General features: G+C 35.3%; 1 protein-coding gene and 1 long non-coding RNA gene across 2 annotated transcripts; both read right to left on the minus strand.

Moving 5' to 3' along the window:
* Window positions 1-380: 380 nt before the first annotated feature.
* On the minus strand, window positions 381-3,442 carry LOC100122074 (geranylgeranyl pyrophosphate synthase). Its single transcript, XM_001605629.6, has 7 exons — window positions 3,169-3,442; window positions 2,504-2,658; window positions 2,277-2,421; window positions 2,079-2,199; window positions 1,745-1,884; window positions 1,568-1,670; window positions 381-1,473 (listed from the first exon to the last, which is right to left on the minus strand). Exons 1-7 carry the CDS (start codon window positions 3,226-3,228, stop codon window positions 1,253-1,255), a joined length of 945 nt encoding a protein of 314 aa, XP_001605679.1. The 5' UTR covers window positions 3,229-3,442; the 3' UTR covers window positions 381-1,252.
* Window positions 3,443-10,301: 6,859 nt separating this feature from the next.
* LOC116417423 lies at window positions 10,302-12,236 on the minus strand. The gene is made up of 2 exons (XR_004227685.1): window positions 11,976-12,236; window positions 10,302-11,156 (listed from the first exon to the last, which is right to left on the minus strand). It is a non-coding gene; the product is annotated as an uncharacterized LOC116417423 (long non-coding RNA).
* Between the last annotated feature and the right edge of the window lie 6,260 nt (window positions 12,237-18,496).

The following is an 18,496-nucleotide window of genomic DNA, read 5'->3' on the forward strand; positions in this document are numbered from 1 at the left end:
GCAAAGAATATTCTAGTCAGAAAGACCATGTACATTGTAACAAGAAATGCTGAACATGAGTCTATTTGACGGGGATGTCCTTCGTCAAGAGCTCATGGACAGTGAGGCTATTTTTATGAGATTTTTGTTGAAATGAATCTTGTGTGGGAATTGAATATGATAAGGTAAATTATACAAGACGGAGTTTCAATCTGGTTCAGAATTCGTTCAAAACGAATGTTGGAATAAAAATTATTCGTATTTTAAAAATAGTGGAGAGAATCATTTTAAAATCTTGTAGGTTTTTATATATAAGAAAAAATTTTTCGCGTTTAATTTTAAAAGAGCGTGTATTAAAAACGAATTAAAATATAATAAAGGAAAGTAATTACAAGTATATACAAGCATGTTGATATGAATGTACGGACATTTTAAGTATTTATTGCAAAAAGTTTCTTTAAACGCTTATGCATTACAAAAAGTGGAATCTAAGTTAGGGTCGATAAAACAGGACTGTGGCATGCCCTTAATGGTTCTAAAAAAATTATATTTTCAATCATGCATTCATAGTTGCCAATTATTATTATACCTATAGGATATCTATCACGATAAAATTATCAATATTCTTTAAAACAATAATTTTGATTATATTAATTAATTGGTCGTGTAAATTAAATAATCGTATAAAATGATGTAAATAATTCATACTTCGTGCGTGATTTAAGTAGCGTTGATACCATTATTAAAACTATTCACAAATATGTATGTATACTGAGACTTAATCATTAACAGTTTAAGCAATTTCTATATGAGAACTACAATAATTATTAGTTTTACGTTAGTATAGTATTTTAAAAAAAAACATTAATATATTCATTAAGTAGAAATGTTATATAAGATTAGAAATGTTTTTTGTATTAAATACGTATTGTCTTTTGTATGTTAAGCGAAATCACTTTAATATTGTCATATAAACACAAGTGCATGTTTAACACGTGATAGCTGAGAGCGTATATCGATTTTAAAGATTAATACTATGAAATGTTATTATTATAACTGTTGAATTATATTAAAAGTGTTTTCTTTCTCAATTTATATATTGTTGATACATGAACAACAGTTTTTCAAATTTTATTTCTTTCTGAAAGAAGCGTTTGTCTGCATACTTTGATGAACGCATGACAATTAAGCCGTAAAATATTTAGCTTTAAAAAACATAACGCTTCATTAGGAACATGAGTTCAGCGTATGTTTGTTATTCAACAGTTCATGATTAAATTTCACTTGAGGAATTTTGGCCTTTTTTCCAAGCAAGCAATTCGTCAAGAACAGCTATTAAGTAAGGATTGCCTCCTAATCTTTCGACTTCTTCTCTTGCTTGCTTATCAAGATCGCTCAATATTTGTCTTGTGTAAGCAAAGGATCCAAATTTATCCAATAAATTGACGCAGTATCTTTTCACCTCGACGTTTTTTGTTCTCTGTCGTAAAATATCTATTTATTTTGTTAAAGAAAAGTTGATGAATACAAAATTATAATAATATTGAGTAGTTTATTCTTTGGGTATGTTTTGTATTGCAAAGGATACTCAAAACTTGGCCATCATCTGCGTTGCTTTGTATAGCGTGAATGATCGGAAAACTGAATTTTCCCTCGGAAAGATCTTCACAATAACTCTTGTTTTCCGTATACTGAAGCGAATAATATTGTCATTATAACAGTCTCCAATATTTGTATAACAAAATATGATAAAACTGAATGTTACCTCTTGCAAACATAAATTACAATAATCGTCCCTTATTTGGAAGTATAAACCTAATATCCCAGCTAATGGTGTGAAGTCCTCTTTACAATCTGAGAAAAGTTGCATCAGACGAACGGCCAAGTTGAATAGTCCTCCCGTTTCTAAAAATAAAATTGTGATCAGAATTGACGCATTAGTTGCGTATTTTATGCATTTAAATACGAGTGCGCGAAATTCGATTTGTTTCGTTTATATTCGGCCCGAAAAAAAACACTCTATATCCACGATTTTAAAAGTGCGAGAATCGCTGTGCACGAAATCAAGTTTTACGCCCGCATACACGCGCGCTACTTACTGCGAATAGTCATAGTCCTATATTCAGCTTCTGAAGGACAAATGAAGTTATCTCTCCAATATATTTCCATTCCTTGGCCTCGGTGAAGCTCTAGAAGTTGTTCCGTGTACACTTGAGTGGCCTGCATATTAAAATAGCCTTGAGATTATTTTCTCCGAAATTTCGGCGCGATCGCGTATGAGATTAGGACAAACAAACCTCTGGATGATTGAGAGATATTACTCGTTCTAGTGCAATAAACAGTACGTAATTGGCAGCATTTATTGTACTTGCAACTCCATAAATTGAATGTGCAACTGGAATGCCTCTACGAAGTATGGAGTTGTCTTGAATGTCGTCTATGCTGTAATATAAAATTTCACATGTGTTTAGATTATCTATTGAAAAGTCTTATATAATTAATATTATATATGAGTAAAACTTACAGTAAACTGGAATTATGCAGCATTTGTGTAATGTCTCCAACTGCCTGTAGCTTTTCTACTGGAATTTTTAACCAGTAATTGAAGGCATGGGCTAGTTTTCCTCTAATTTGTTTTCCAGGCACTTGAAGAATGTATGTGAATGGTTGCAAAAGTTTCTGAAAATTTTAATTATCGTCATTCGATTGTTATGAATATTTGTTTTAATTTAAATTTATTTTAATAGTTTAATAATTTTTTTTTTTTTAATTGTAATTCTAAACATTTTTGCTTGATGCGTAAGTGTTTATGTATGCATCACATGCATATCTATATGTATATATTCTCGCGATAACACAAAAACTATAAGTGACTAATCAATCAAATATTTTCGCGGAAATGTAAGTATGGATTGTTTTGCATCAGTATTTTTTTTTTAATTTTCAGTTTTGCAATTACTTCTTCTCCATAAATTCATAAAATTTTTGCGAAAAACTATTTTCGTGAAACCAATAAAATAAAGAAAAATCTGTTTATCTGTGATATTCAAAATTCTTTAATTATTGTTGACTTATCTATATCTTCGTTGTAATAGAATACATCCAAAATAATTATTCGATTAATTCGGCGAAATTATAAACTAAATCTAAAAATTTAAAGTCGAATAATGCACAAAATAAAATCCTAACCTCATCCTGCTCTTTGTCGCCACTTTGCGAATAAGGCACTCCGTTTTTTTCGGAATCCATGACTATATTTACGGCAGTATTCGATACGATCTTTCCGTAATATTGTTGATTATCACAAAAATTTGACACAGCACAGCAGAATATCTCGGCAATTTGGTCTTAATTACAAATACATTGTTTACAAAAGCCGTTGATAAGTATATCACAGTTCGTTCCGGCGCACACTCGACATTAGCCAAGAAGAATCGGATTAGTGGCTGCGTTTGCAGAATGTCGTCTGCTGGGTGTGTTCCATATTGACGTTAATTCATGATGCGCGTACATATACGCCTGGATAACTCTGCGCATTGAGCGGAGCCTCGCGCAGACGGATTATAACTATAGCTACGAGCTACGACTCGGAATACACCCAGTGTCTATCAGCCAGTGCCGCGCGAGCATATAGCGATTCTAAAGGTGCGGGAATTTTCAAATAATAAATTGATTTAATAACTAAAATTAAAAATTGTTTTTCCGTTTCCATTTCAAAATTTCTTATTAGATAAAATGATTGTTAGATTAGGAATTTTTTTTGACACGGTACCTCCAAGTATTAGTTCCGTATATAATGCATATACCTGTATTTATATTTGCGTTAATAGCACATGTTTTAATCATTTTTATAAACTTTTTAGAAAGCGCTTTTTTCAGACCGGTCAAAAAAGGTCGCTTGAGCGCCGCTTTTTAGGTCTATATAAAAACGCGGAAATCGTGTATGCATTGCGAAGATATTTTTTCAAGACTTAAATCTAGATCGAGTTGTAATCAGTGTTTTGAATAATGTTTATATTTATGGAAACGAATATCATACGAATAAAGATGTATAATAATAAAGTTGTATGAACGATGGACCTATATTTTTATAATAGCTTGAAAGTTTTATTGTAACAGTGAAGATAAATCATGCACAATTTTTCTTCTTCATTATATTGATAAATAGAAAAGTTTTAACTGCGGTTTTTTAACGGTTTCTTAATGGTCAGACTTCTTGATAATGCAACGTTCCTTGTTGTCTTTAAATTAACCAGCCTGGAATCAAATAATAAAATTGTTTCCATTTACAGAAGTTTCTCACGATATGCTTATTAAAAAATTGTAGTTTGAATAGAAAATCTGACCCCACACTTGTAAAGACGCTTTAGGTGGAAAATATTGAACCCACATTCGCTTACGGCATCGACGAGACGATCCTTATTAATATGCTTAAACACACTCTTCATTACCTTCTCCAGCAAGCTGATTGCCAATTTCGATGACTGTAAGAAATTCGATGAAAACGCTTAAAATTTGCTTCATGTGTGTCGATGTATTTTTCAATTAGATCTAAAATTAAATGTAGAGAGTTTCTAAAGTAACTAATGGTAGACATGGAAACACTTTTTCTCGTTAGAAAGTTACTATTTTTGTCGTGTACTTTGTATAGAATTTTGATATTTCTAAAAACGTTTTTATTCTTACCCCTCTTGGGATGTCATCCTCGGAATCATCATATTAGGGTTCCTCGACACTTCGAGCCGATGCAATAGCAACGAACAAGGCGATAACGCAAAGAGAGAAGAAGATTGGCGGGAGGCCATTTTAAAAATTGCTACTGAATTCTTCGATGCAATCAGAAACTGTGATGTTACTCGAAAATTCCACGTTATTTATATCAGAAAATGACAATAAGCCAAATTTTAACTCATTCAAATATTCATCCTTATGGAAGTATTATGTCTATTATTCTATAAGGCGTTTTTAACCAAACGTTTTCAACCAGTCTGTTTTATATGTAAATACATAAGCATTAATTGAAAATCTATAATGAATCATTAATTCATTTCAATTTCCTCGAAACCATTAGTCTTAGAAACCGATAATTCAACCACAACAGTTTTTTTTTGAAAAAAATGTCGATAAGACCTGATATATAACTTTTGTTGTAATACTATAGAAAAGCTTTTTATATATTAAAGTAATTTTTATGCAAAATATGTTTATGTAAATTCATATTACTTGAAAAACGTTATCTTACACTGGCTTTTCAATAGATTAATATTCTGATTAAAGAAAACTTTAGTAGAACAAGAGGATGGTCAAAGGACATCAAATATTATAAATGATTATAATGCTAGCATTCACATTGTCGCATTAAAATTATCTTTTTGTATTAGTGGGAATATGTTACGATCATTATTAAAATTTTCTCTCTCTCTCTCTCTCTCTCTCTCTCTCTCTCTCTCTCTCTCTCTCTCTCTCTCTCTCTCTCTCACTCTCTCTCCGCCGAGTGTACGTAAATGCACGAGCAAACAGGACGCTCACGAATTTATTCGCAAATCCTGGTGTGTATAACTTTGGCGCGAGGATTTGCTCCCTTTGAATAAACGTAAACTGGCATTGATCGATGCTCGAAATCGATGAGAGGATTGTCAACGGATTCATTGCGAGGCGACTCTTCGCTGTGTGTAATGAGACATGCAAAACTGCAGTTCTTATTTTTGGACCAAAGCATCGGCACGCAAACCCATCTTGAAAGATAGAAGAATTTACAGTAAAACTTTGACCCTCGCGCATCACCAGTATTTGGGCTATAATTACACCCATTAGATTTTAGGATATACTTGAATTGTACTTTTGTTTAAAACTACCATGACTCGTTAACTAAAGTGTGAAAATAAAAAAAATCAAGGTGGTGAAGGTGATCAAAATTACACGAAAAAAATATAAAATGGTTTTTATTTATTTATTGATTTATTTTGTTACGTAGACCAACATTTATGTAAATACAAAGGTGAAATGATAAAGATTCGCACTTGGGTGATTTATATAAAGATTCAAAAATTACAGCCGTCGGTAGTACAATGTTTCTCGGAATAATTGGTGATAACTTGATGCTCGTTTATATCTCCTCGCACCTAGCGGATCCATAGCCGTCAACTACAGTTCCCTCTCTCTCGGGCAGTGCCGTCTAGATCTACATGAGAGGCGCAAAACTGTTGTCAACAGGTGGCGTTTGGTAAACCTTACTCGCGAGTGAAGTGAGAACCACTTGATTCGTATATATATATAAAATTCCAAAATTTTAACTGCCAGGCTAGTCCGACGCTTCTCAGGAAGATTGATAGCAACACGCTGACTGCGGAAGTTGTGCTCGGTTCACTTGGAAGGGCCCCGCCTATCATTGATATGTGATCCCATGAAATAGTGATATTAATTGTGATTGAATTTCATGGTTTCAATGATGCCCGACCAAGCTGAGTAGTTGCACAACAACTAACGCAGCGGTTGCTACAATCCGCATAGGAATATGTTGACGCATAATCCTCTACTGTAGTAGCGACTATGACTAGCTTTTTGCTTTGAATAGTTAAATATTTTTTTCTCGCGGCAAGTTTATAGGGTATGCAATAATAAAAGCGATCGCGACGACGTTATTCTTGAGAATCGATTGAGACGTTCTTCTGCCCTGTTGATCTTAGCGTCAGTGTTGTCGCCCCTGGTGTCTGTGAGGAGTCTGCTACTGCTACTGTTCCAGGTGGGAAAATTCCCGCCGCCGGTATCGATGCCGGAGATGCGTCTATAAAATTAAACGAACAATACTGATTAGTCTAAATAATACATTTTACAAGAGAAGTTTTCTCCACAGCACTCGTAAAGCGCGCACTTTAGCAGCGACCTGGCGTATAGTCTAGGCGCTGAGCACTTTTCGTCGGACTTGAATGGCCTGTAGATCACCAAGGTTTTTTCTATGTATTTTTGCCTCCTGAACACGAATTTCAAGGGTAAAATGCCCAAAAATAGCCAGGTAATTCGTTATTAACAAATTAATTGTTAATATTCAACAAAATTATGTTATTTCAACCCAGAAAACATTTTTTTAGATTCTTTACATGATTCTAAATCGAAAATGTTCCTATAAGATTTTCTGAAAAAGGCTTTTTTTTCGAGTAAAAGAGTACTAAAATCCGGTCAAAATCGTAATTTTTCTCTCAATTTTAAAAACTTAATCAATTTTTTACGCAAAAACAAAGCCTTTTTCAGAAAATCGTATAGGAACATTTTCGATTTAGAATCATGTAAAGAATCTAAAAAAATGTTTTCTGGGTTGAAATAACATAATTTTGTTGAATATTAACAATTAATTTGTCAATAACAAATTACCTGATCACTTTTGGGCGTTTCACCTTCGAAATTCGTGTTGAAGAGGCAAAAATATATAGAAGAAGAAAAGTGCTTAGCGCCTAGACTAGTAGAGAAAAATAGCATATGCGCCATTTAAGAAACGAGAGCCGCCCCAAAGCACGTGTGGCAATTAACACGTGTTATACGGCTTGGGCTTCTCTTTTATTCCCTAGATGCATAATCTACGATTTTAAACGTTATTTGAGTATTTTACCTTAGCTGACGCTGTCTCCGGCTTCTGCAGGTTTATCGTCTCCTTGTTAGTTTTAAAATTCAGCTGATCCGGCATCTTTGCGATCTTCCTCTGCTCCGATGCGAGAAGCCAGCGTCGCTTGGTCATCTACGCGTGGCTTCACTTTCCGTGCAGGGATCCCTCTCCTTACTCTCCCCTGCCGGGGGGAGGTAGCGTCTCAGCGCATGCACTGGGACAGACTGCGTCTTCACGCTACCAGCACTCTCAGTAGACTGACTGTTGCTTCTTGCGGGGGTCGCATCCGTCTCTTGGCTCTCCCCCTCTCCCTCTCTTTTTCTGCTCAATTTAGCTTAGACTACAGCGTGGGCCTGAGTATCATCCTGGTTATGCTGTCTCTCGGACCAATCACATCCCTTGTTACATTCGCTTCTAGCCAGAAGCTTCCGCCGACGCTTTGGTTTCATCCACGCCGCGTCCCGACGCAAAGTATGGCGTTCATCTTCGTAGATATATATTTACGTACACGTACATACATGCGCATAACTATCAGAATTACATTCTCACATTTTCGATACAGTCGATATAGACGATAGCTTTGAACCAACTGTGATACGTCAACATATGTTATACAAGGTGAAGACAAGGCTAAAAACATCACAGAAATTACCACGTGGATTGGGAAAATTTTCAACGAAAATACGTCGCATCGACTCTCCCTCCGCGCGTCGCGCACGCGTTCGATAATAGCCAAACGCTCCGAAAATGGATTCTCCACGAGCAACTTCCTTCGCGCGCAAGGCCTTGATCGTTCTGCTGCACTTGCGCGGCTAATAATTTCGGGGAGAGCGGTCATTTCGGTAGCTTTTATTGCCGGCAGTGACAATTGGCAATTCAACGATACCGTAGCGGCAAAAAGCCCTGCTAATTTCCATAGAGTGGCAATTTTTCGAAGCTAAGCAACACCTAATTTTAATATATATATATATATATATATATATGCATCACAAGCGAGTATTTTCCCAAGTCGGCGTGTTCTCTCGACGCTGTTTTCCCTTTGCCAAAGTCAAAGGTTTCTCTTTTTCCAGAGCTCTCTCTCTTGCTCCCTTCTCTGCTGCTGCCGCTGCCGCTGGAAAAACAGTGCCGGCACACGGACAGATGGTCAGGCTCAAGCGGCTGACAAACAAACGCCAGGCACTTTAATTTCTGAAAGGAAACGGCGCGACGGCATTCTTTGAGAAAAATCGCTTCCAGCAGAGATGAGTTGAGAGATTGCCAACAGCGGGAGTTGGCCTTCGGCTTCGAAAAATTTCGATGACTGTGAGAAATTCGATGAAAATGCTTAAAATTTGCTTCATGTGTGTCGATGTATTTTTCAATTAGATCTAAAATTAAATGTAGAGAGTTTCTAAAGTAACTAATGGTAGACATGGAAACACTTTTTGTCGTAAGAAACATACTATTTTTGTCGTGTACTTTGTATAGAATTTTGATATTTCTAAAAACGTTTTTATTCTTACCCCTCTTGGGATGTCATCCTCGGAATCATCATATTAGGGTTCCTCGACACTTCGAGCCGATGCAATAGCAACGAACAAGCCGATAACGCAAAGAGAGAAGAAGATTGGCGGGAGGCCATTTTAAAAATTGCTACTGAATTCTTCGATGCAATCAGAAACTGTGATGTTACTCGAAAATTCCACGTTATTTATATCAGAAAATGACAATAAGCCAAATTTTAACTCATTCAAATATTCATCCTTATGGAAGTATTATGTCTATTATTCTATAAGGCGTTTTTAACCAAACGTTTTCAACCAGTCTATTTTATATGTAAATACATAAGCATTAATTGAAAATCTATAATGAATCATTAATTCATTTCAATTTCCTCGAAACCATTAGTCTTAGAAACCGATAATTCAACCACAACAGTTTTTTTTTTGAAAAAAATGTCGATAAGACCTGATATATAACTTTTGTTGTAATACTATAGAAAAGCTTTTTATATATTAAAGTAATTTTTATGCAAAATATGTTTATGTAAATTCATATTACTTGAAAAACGTTATCTTACACTGGCTTTTCAATAGATTAATATTCTGATTAAAGAAAACTTTAGTAGAACAAGAGGATGGTCAAAGGACATCAAATATTATAAATGATTATAATGCTAGCATTCACATTGTCGCATTAAAATTATCTTTTTGTATTAGTGGGAATATGTTACGATCATTATTAAAATTTTCTCTCTCTCTCTCTCTCTCTCTCTCTCTCTCTCTCTCTCTCTCTCTCTCTCTCCGCCTAGTGTACGTAAATGCACGAGCAAACAGGACGCTCACGAATTTATTCGCAAATCCTGGTGTGTATAACTTTGGCGCGAGGATTTGCTCCCTTTGAATAAACGTAAACTGGCATTGATCGATGCTCGAAATCGATGAGAGGATTGTCAACGGATTCATTGCGAGGCGACTCTTCGCTGTGTGTAATGAGACATGCGAAACTGCAGTTCTTATTTTTGGACCAAAGCATCGGCACGCAAACCCATCTTGAAAGATAGAAGAATTTACAGTAAAACTTTGACCCTCGCGCATCACCAGTATTTGGGCTATAATTACACCCATTAGATTATAGGATATACTTGAATTGTACTTTTGTTTAAAACTACCATGACTCGTTAACTAAAGTGTGAAAATAAAAAAAAATCAAGGTGATAAAGGTGATCAAAATTACATGAAAAAAATATAAAATGGTTTTTATTTATTTATTGATTTATTTTGTTACGTAGACCAACATTTATGTAAATACAAAGGTGAAATGATAAAGATTCGCACTTGGGTGATTTATATAAAGATTCAAAAATTAGAGCCGTCGGTAGAACAATGTTTCTCGGAATAATTGGTGATAACTTGATGCTCGTTTATATCTCCTCGCACCTAGCGGATCCATAGCCGTCAACTACAGTTCCCTCTCTCTCGGGCAGTGCCGTCTAGATCTACATGAGAGGCGCAAAACTGTTGTCAACAGGTGGCGTTTGGTAAACCTTACTCGCGAGTGAAGTGAGAAACACTTGATTCGTATATATATATAAAATTCCAAAATTTTAACTGCCAGGCTAGTCCGACGCTTCTCAGGAAGATTGATAGCAACACGCTGACTGCGGAAGTTGTGCTCGGTTCACTTGGAAGGGCCCCCTCTATCATTGATATGTGATCCCATGAAATAGTGATATTAATTGTGATTGAATTTCATGGTTTCAATGATGCCCGACCAAGCTGAGTAGTTGCACAACAACTAACGCAGCGGTTGCTACAATCCGCATAGGAATATGTCGACGCATAATCCTCTACTGTAGTAGCGACTATGACTAGCTTTTTGCTTTGAATAGTTAAATATTTTTTTCTCGCGGCAAGTTTATAGGGTATGCAATAATAAAAGCGATCGCGACGACGTTATTCTTGAGAATCGATTGAGACGTTCTTCTGCCCTGTTGATCTTAGCGTCAGTGTTGTCGCCCCTGGTGTCTGTGAGGAGTCTGCTACTGCTACTGTTCCAGGTGGGAAAATTCCCGCCGCCGGTATCGATGCCGGAGATGCGTCTATAAAATTAAACGGACAATACTGATTAGTCTAAATAATAAATTTTACAAGAGAAGTTTTCTCCACAGCACTCGTAAAGCGCGCACTTTAGCAGCGACCTGGCGTATAGTCTAGGCGCTGAGCACTTTTCGTCGGACTTGAATGGCCTGTAGATCACCAAGGTTTTTTCTATGTATTTTTGCCTCCTGAACACGAATTTCAAGGGTAAAATGCCCAAAAATAGCCAGGTAATTCGTTATTAACAAATTAATTGTTAATATTCAACAAAATTATGTTTTTTCAACCCAGAAAACATTTTTTTAGATTCTTTACATGATTCTAAATCGAAAATGTTCCTATAAGATTTTCTGAAAAAGGCTTTTTTTTCGAGTAAAAGAGTACTAAAATCCGGTCAAAATCGTAATTTTTCTCTCAATTTTAAAAACTTAATCAATTTTTTACGCAAAAACAAAGCCTTTTTCAGAAAATCGTATAGGAACATTTTCGATTTAGAATCATGTAAAGAATCTAAAAAAATGTTTTCTGGGTTGAAATAACATAATTTTGTTGAATATTAACAATTAATTTGTCAATAACAAATTACCTGATCACTTTTGGGCGTTTCACCTTCGAAATTCGTGTTGAAGAGGCAAAAATATATAGAAGAAGAAAAGTGCTTAGCGCCTAGACTAGTAGAGAAAAATAGCATATGCGCCATTTAAGAAACGAGAGCCGCCCCAAAGCACGTGTGGCAATTAACACGTGTTATACGGCTTGGGCTTCTCTTTTATTCCCTAGATGCATAATCTACGATTTTAAACGTTATTTGAGTATTTTACCTTAGCTGACGCTGTCTCCGGCTTTTGCAGGTTTATCGTCTCCTTGTTAGTTTTAAAATTCAGCTGATCCGGCATCTTTGCGATCTTCCTCTGCTCCGATGCGAGAAGCCAGCGTCGCTTGGTCGTCTACGCGTGGCTTCACTTTCCGTGCAGGGATCCCTCTCCTTACTCTCCCCTGCCGGGGGGAGGTAGCGTCTCAGCGCATGCACTGGGACAGACTGCGTCTTCACGCTACCAGCACTCTCAGTAGACTGACTGTTGCTTCTTGCGGGGGTCGCATCCGTCTCTTGGCTCTCCCCCTCTCCCTCTCTTTTTCTGCTCAATTTAGCTTAGACTACAGCGTGGGCCTGAGTATCATCCTGGTTATGCTGTCTCTCGGACCAATCACATCCCTTGTTACATTCGCTTCTAGCCAGAAGCTTCCGCCGACGCTTTGGTTTCATCCACGCCGCGTCCCGACGCAAAGTATGGCGTTCATCTTCGTAGATATATATTTACGTACACGTACATACATGCGCATAACTATCAGAATTACATTCTCACATTTTCGATACAGTCGATATAGACGATAGCTTTGAACCAACTGTGATACGTCACCATACAAGGTGAAGACAAGGCTAAAAACATCACAGAAATTACCACGTGGATTGGGAAAATTTTCAACGAAAATACGTCGCATCGACTCTCCCTCCGCGCGTCGCGCACGCGTTCGATAATAGCCAAACGCTCCGAAAATGGATTCTCCACGAGCAACTTCCTTCGCGCGCAAGGCCTTGATCGTTCTGCTGCACTTGCGCGGCTAATAATTTCGGGGAGAGCGGTCATTTCGGTAGCTTTTATTGCCGGCAGTGACAATTGGCAATTCAACGATACCGTAGCGGCAAAAAGCCCTGCTAATATCCATAGAGTGGCAATTTTTCGAAGCTAAGCAAAACCTAATTTTAATATATATATATATGCATCACAAGCGAGTATTTTCCCAAGTCGGCGTGTTCTCTCGACGCTGTTTTCCCTTTGCCAAAGTCAAAGGTTTCTCTTTTTCCAGAGCTCTCTCTCTTGCTCCCTTCTCTGCTGCTGCTGCCGCTGCCGCTGGAAAAACAGTGCCGGCACACGGACAGATGGTCAGGCTCAAGCGGCTGACAAACAAACGCCAGGCACTTTAATTTCTGAAAGGAAACGGCGCGACGGCATTCTTTGAGAAAAATCGCTTCCAGCAGAGATGAGTTGAGAGATTGCCAAAAGCGGGAGTTGGCCTTCGGCTTCGAAAAATTTCGATGACTGTGAGAAATTCGATGAAAATGCTTAAAATTTGCTTCATGTGTGTCGATGTATTTTTCAATTAGATCTAAAATTAAATGTAGAGAGTTTCTAAAGTAACTAATGGTAGACATGGAAACACTTTTTCTCGTAAGAAAGTTAGTATTTTTGTCGTACACTTTGTATAGAATTTTGATATTTCTAAAAACGTTTTTATTCTTACCCCTCTTGGGATGTCATCCTCGGAATCATCATATTAGGATTCCTCGACACTTCGAGCCGATGCAATAGCAACGAACAAAGCGATAACGCAAAGAGTGAAGAAGAAGCGGGAAGCCATTTTAAAAATTTCTACTGATTTTTTCGGTGCAATCAGAAACTGTGATGTTACTCGAAAATTTCGCGTTATTTATATCTAACTAGCGCGTCACGCGCGGCCCTGCGGCCTCGTTGGCTTGCCGCCTTGCATCGGTTCGCGATGCAAGACACGCAAAACGCTCGCGCTTCGCGTTCTTAATGCCTGTCGGTGCTTATACAGTATTATCCTGTTTTTTTTTTTTTCAATATTGTTGTCAAAGTTTTGATTGGTATTCTTCTGGCGGTCATCAACACTATCATCAAAACTACTGCAAAATTAGTAACTTATTTATATTTGTATCAATTATATATTTTTGTTTGTAGATATTCTTAAAATATATCTTATTTTCATTTTATTCTATTGTAATTTCAGATAAATAATACAACACTTTTGTATCGCAGTTTTCAAGAGGAAGTAAACAAAAGGATGATATTTCGTTTGTAGGATTTCAATTAAAATATTAGAAAATTGATTGTTTAGGTATTTAGCATAGTTTAGAGGGATGTAGTAAGCTACTTAGAGCTTTTCTTCAATCTAAGCAATTTTCTCTATTGAGTTTTCTAGTTCAGTATATATACTTGAATTTTGAAAGTGAATTGTACTGATTCAGTTTAAAGGATTTAATTAATATAGCGTACGTCGTTATATGATGCCAAGTTACACGGATTGTATTCGGCGATTACGTATTTCCTAAATTATGCATTTTTTATAATTTAATTAAAAAAGTGGTTTAATTTTCTATATTTGTATGAGATAAAGGCCAAAATATAACTTTCAGCTTTTAATAATATAGGAAAATTGCTGAAAATAATTGGGTTGGATAGGGCATGTTGTACCGAAGTTATTATTGAATTTATGTATCAAAAAATCGCTTTTAGGGTTGTGTATGTCAAAAAGTGTTTAAAAAAATGTTTTCCACGGTAAAAGGTTGTATTTTGAAAATGTTTACAACTTTTATATTTAACATTTTCATGTAAAACGTAAATCCGTAATGTTTTATGGCAAATAATTGGTTTTTAGCTGTAAAAAATCGATTTTGGGCTGTAAACTCGAGTTATAAGCATTTTCATGATTTGATGTCAGTAGAAAAAAGTTGTATTTTTCAAAGATCTACAACTTTTCCATTTAACTTTTTTTTGTAGAATGCTTAGATTTAAAGTTGCAGCCCAAAAACCGTTTTTAGCGATTTTTGAAGGTGACCGCATTTTGTATATATGTTAGGAATAAGGCCCAAAATAGGACGGTCAGCATACTATTATGAGACGAGTTCCCAAAAAAATTTTGCGCCCGATTGACTAAAGTCTCTCAGAGATAATCGCATCACAGGAAAATTTGTATTAAAAAAACGCTTAAAAATCGAACAAATTGTGCCGCATTTCAAAACGACGTAGAGGATAAAGATAAAAAAAAAAAGTTTTTTAGCTTTTGCAAAAGGAGACTTCTCCTAAAATTTCAGCCCGATCGGTCGAAAATTGCGTGAGATATCGCATCTCACACATTTTTCGCACACGAAACTATAAGGCACTTCCGTGTCGCGGTCGTGCCTAAAAATTACAATAAGCCAAATTTTAACTCATTTAAATATTCATCCTTATGGAAGTATTATGTCGATTATTCTGTGAAGCGTTTTTAACTGAACATTTTAATCAGTCTATATTTCGCTAAGTAAATACATATGCAAAAGCATTATTTCAAAATCTATAACGAATCATTAATTTGATTCATTTTCCGCAATGCTGTTTGTCGTAGAAACAGTTGATTTAACTTCACAGTTAGCTTTCGTTTTAAAAAATCTGTTCTAGTTTCCATCATTTGCAATATAGACTATTACCTAAAGGAACAAAACTAAATAAACAAGTTTTACGTTCGAATGTAAAAAGTCCTATAGATAGTAAACCATATGTTGCGCTATCGTATTACGAGGCTATTATTGTTTCATTGCGATTAAATGAGATATGTATAGATGATGAGTTAAGTATAAACTACAATGCATATGGAATAATGATATTTTATATCTTTCAAAGCAAAATCTAAAAATGTTCCTAAGAATATCGATATATGGCATTATAGCCATTCATAGCTTAGGCATATGTACATATGTATACTGCTCAACAGATACTAGATTACAACTGTAGTTGAATAAAATCATCTCGAAGAATAATTTACATAATCCTTCCATAAGAATATAATACTGAAACGTCTTCAAAGAATGAAATTTGGCTTATTGTCATTTTCGGGTATAAATAAATAACGTAAAATTTTCAAGCAACATCACAGTTTCTGATTTCATCGAAGAATTCAGTAGCAATTTCTAAAATGGCCTCCCAATTCTTCTTCGCCCTGTGCGTTATCGCTTTATTTGCTGCCATTACATCTGCCCAAAGTGTCGAAGAACCTGAGTTTGACGAGTTCGAAGATGAGATCCCAAGAGGAGTAAGAACAAAAGCTTTATCAAATTATTATAAAAGCATTTTTTTTCAATTAAATAGTAAATTCAACACTTGTTATAAAATCTTGAATATTTAATTTGGAACTTAATTCAAATTTAGGAATAATTTCAAATAAATTCATTGAACTATTGCTAAACGTTTTCATGGAATTCTTTACAGAGGCTGGAACTAGCGAACTTGTTGAAAAAGGCACTCAAGAGCGTGTAAAAAAGGCACTTTAATAAGCAGTGCCTTGTTGATGCCGTTGACAAATGTGGATTCAATGTTCTGCACCCGAACCGTCTCTACAAGTGTGGATTGAAATTTCTATTCAAACTGCAATTTTTTTAATGGAATTATAAAATTCTCTATAGCTTTGAGAATTATGTAACTTTTTATTTTCAGGCTGCATATTTTGAAGAAAACAAGGAACGTTGCATCATCAAGAATTCTGACCAGTAACTAATTTTGCAATACTATTACGTATCAACATATTAAAATATGTTTTTGTATATTTTTCAGATTTCCTAATAAAACATCATTTTTTAATTATTACTTTTTCAACTCTTGGCGGAAGCACCACTTCCTGTAAAAAAGTATGCAAATATCTGCCTCCACGGATTTTTTACATTTACGCTGTCTAAACAAAGCAACAAAATTTGTTTTGAGGAATCAAGTCTTCTACCGAATTCCCCCAGGTCGACTAAGCCATCAATCAAATCTAGTTTTTTATTATATTTTTGCTATGCTTTAATAGACATTTCATCCCATTTAAGTACACACAACCTGTCTTCTTCTGGCAAATCAGATAACGCCTTATTAATTAACTAAAGCAAATCGTTTGAAAATCCCGGCTCTATTGAAATTTTAGATATCCAACATCTGACCGTAGATTCGCAAGGCAAGTTAACTCCAGTTTTTCTTAAACGTGAATAACATGACGCTGAATGAAAAAATATTAATTTTGCTAATTTTTTTTCATCGTCTGAATAAGGAGCATTTTTTCTGAGTAGCTGTAATTGTACCATTATGCGAGAAAGTGGACTTGTGCATTTTTCATAATCTAAATAATTATTGACATCTAATTTTGCAGCTAAAACATCGTTCTTATCTTTATATTTGTAAATTATCTTTCAGTTTTTTTATCGTACTCTCTAGGATTTTAATTTTTTTACGTAATTGTAAGATTTCTTTCTATGTATGAATGCTATTTTTTAAGCCATAATTTAATTGATAAACATGTTTCTGAAGTTTTGAATTACGCTTGCTTACTTGCTTATGATATTAATTAACCTAGATTTTGAGAAAATTCCGAGTTGATCTGTGCATTTCCATTATATTTTGATATTGTTCCTTGATGTTCCACAGTATGGGATTGACACCAATGCATAATCTTTGTTTTTGTGAATTTGTAAAGGCGTCGGTTGAAAAATAGTCTCCGCATAAACCTGCCTTACGCACATAGCTCGGGGATAAAGGTGGTAAATCGGTGTTTCCTCAAAATAAAAGAGCGTTAAATTTTAAATTGTATTGAGATAAGCTTTAAAAAAGTCTTAATCTATATTTCTTGATACGTAAATCTATTTACTTGATAATACCTATATAGGCTGTGAAAATAGTTTCTTGACTCGCGCAGTTTCTTTTTTTTTTAAATAGCAATATCGAGAACGTACCTGAATATTTTATCCACATCTGTTGTCGGGTGATTTCTGATAAGAATCGAAATAATTTGCGTCCATTATGCACTCCATTGTTAGAATTAAAAAATGCACACTTCTTTTCATCTAACTTAGCTTTGATGTTTCGAGGTGCCATCCTCTTTGCGCGAATGTTCAGGAAGAAATGACTTGCTCTAGCGGAAGACGACCTGCGAAAGCTAAGCAGAGGCACACCTGCGACACCTTGTGACCTGACGAATGCACCTGCGCGCATCTATAGCAAACTTGATTGAATTAACCATGCGTATCATTCTAGATTTTCAATTTATGCTTTTGTATACGTATATGTATGCATATCCATTGAAAAATAGATTACAACTACTGTTAGTTCAAAACGTCTTATAGAATATTTGAACGATATCGAATAATTAAACATAAATTGTTGTAATTTTTCGGTATAAATACGTGAAATTTCCAAACAGCGCACAGTTTCTGACTTCATCAAAGAATTCAGTAGCAATTTCTAAAATGGCCTCCCGCTTCTTCTTGGCTCTGTGCATTATCGCCTTGTTCGTTGCTATTGCATCTGCCCAAAGTGTCGAGGAACCTGAGTTTGACGAGTTCGAAGTTGAGATCCCAAGAGGAGTAAGAACAAAAGCTTTATCAAATTATTATAAAGCGTTCTTTTTTTTCAACTAATAGTAAATTTAACACTTGTTATAAAATCTTGAATATTTAATTTGGAACTTAATTCAAATTTAGGAATAATATCACATAAATTCATTGAACTATTGCTAAACGTTTTCATAGAATTCTTTA

Source organism: Nasonia vitripennis, chromosome 4, assembly GCF_009193385.2.
Source record: "Nasonia vitripennis strain AsymCx chromosome 4, Nvit_psr_1.1, whole genome shotgun sequence".
NCBI lineage: Eukaryota > Metazoa > Arthropoda > Insecta > Hymenoptera > Pteromalidae > Nasonia > Nasonia vitripennis.

Coding starts and splice junctions, on each gene's coding strand:
- LOC100122074 (XM_001605629.6), bottom strand. CDS start 3,228: ATGGATTCCGAAAAAAACGGAGTGCCTTATTCGCAAAGTGGCGACAAA. Junction 2,659..3,168: donor GCGACAAAGAGCAGGATGAG/GTTAGGATTTTA, acceptor TAAAATTTTCAG/AAACTTTTGCAACCATTCAC. Junction 1,671..1,744: donor GTAATTTATGTTTGCAAGAG/GTAACATTCAGT, acceptor TATTCGCTTCAG/TATACGGAAAACAAGAGTTA.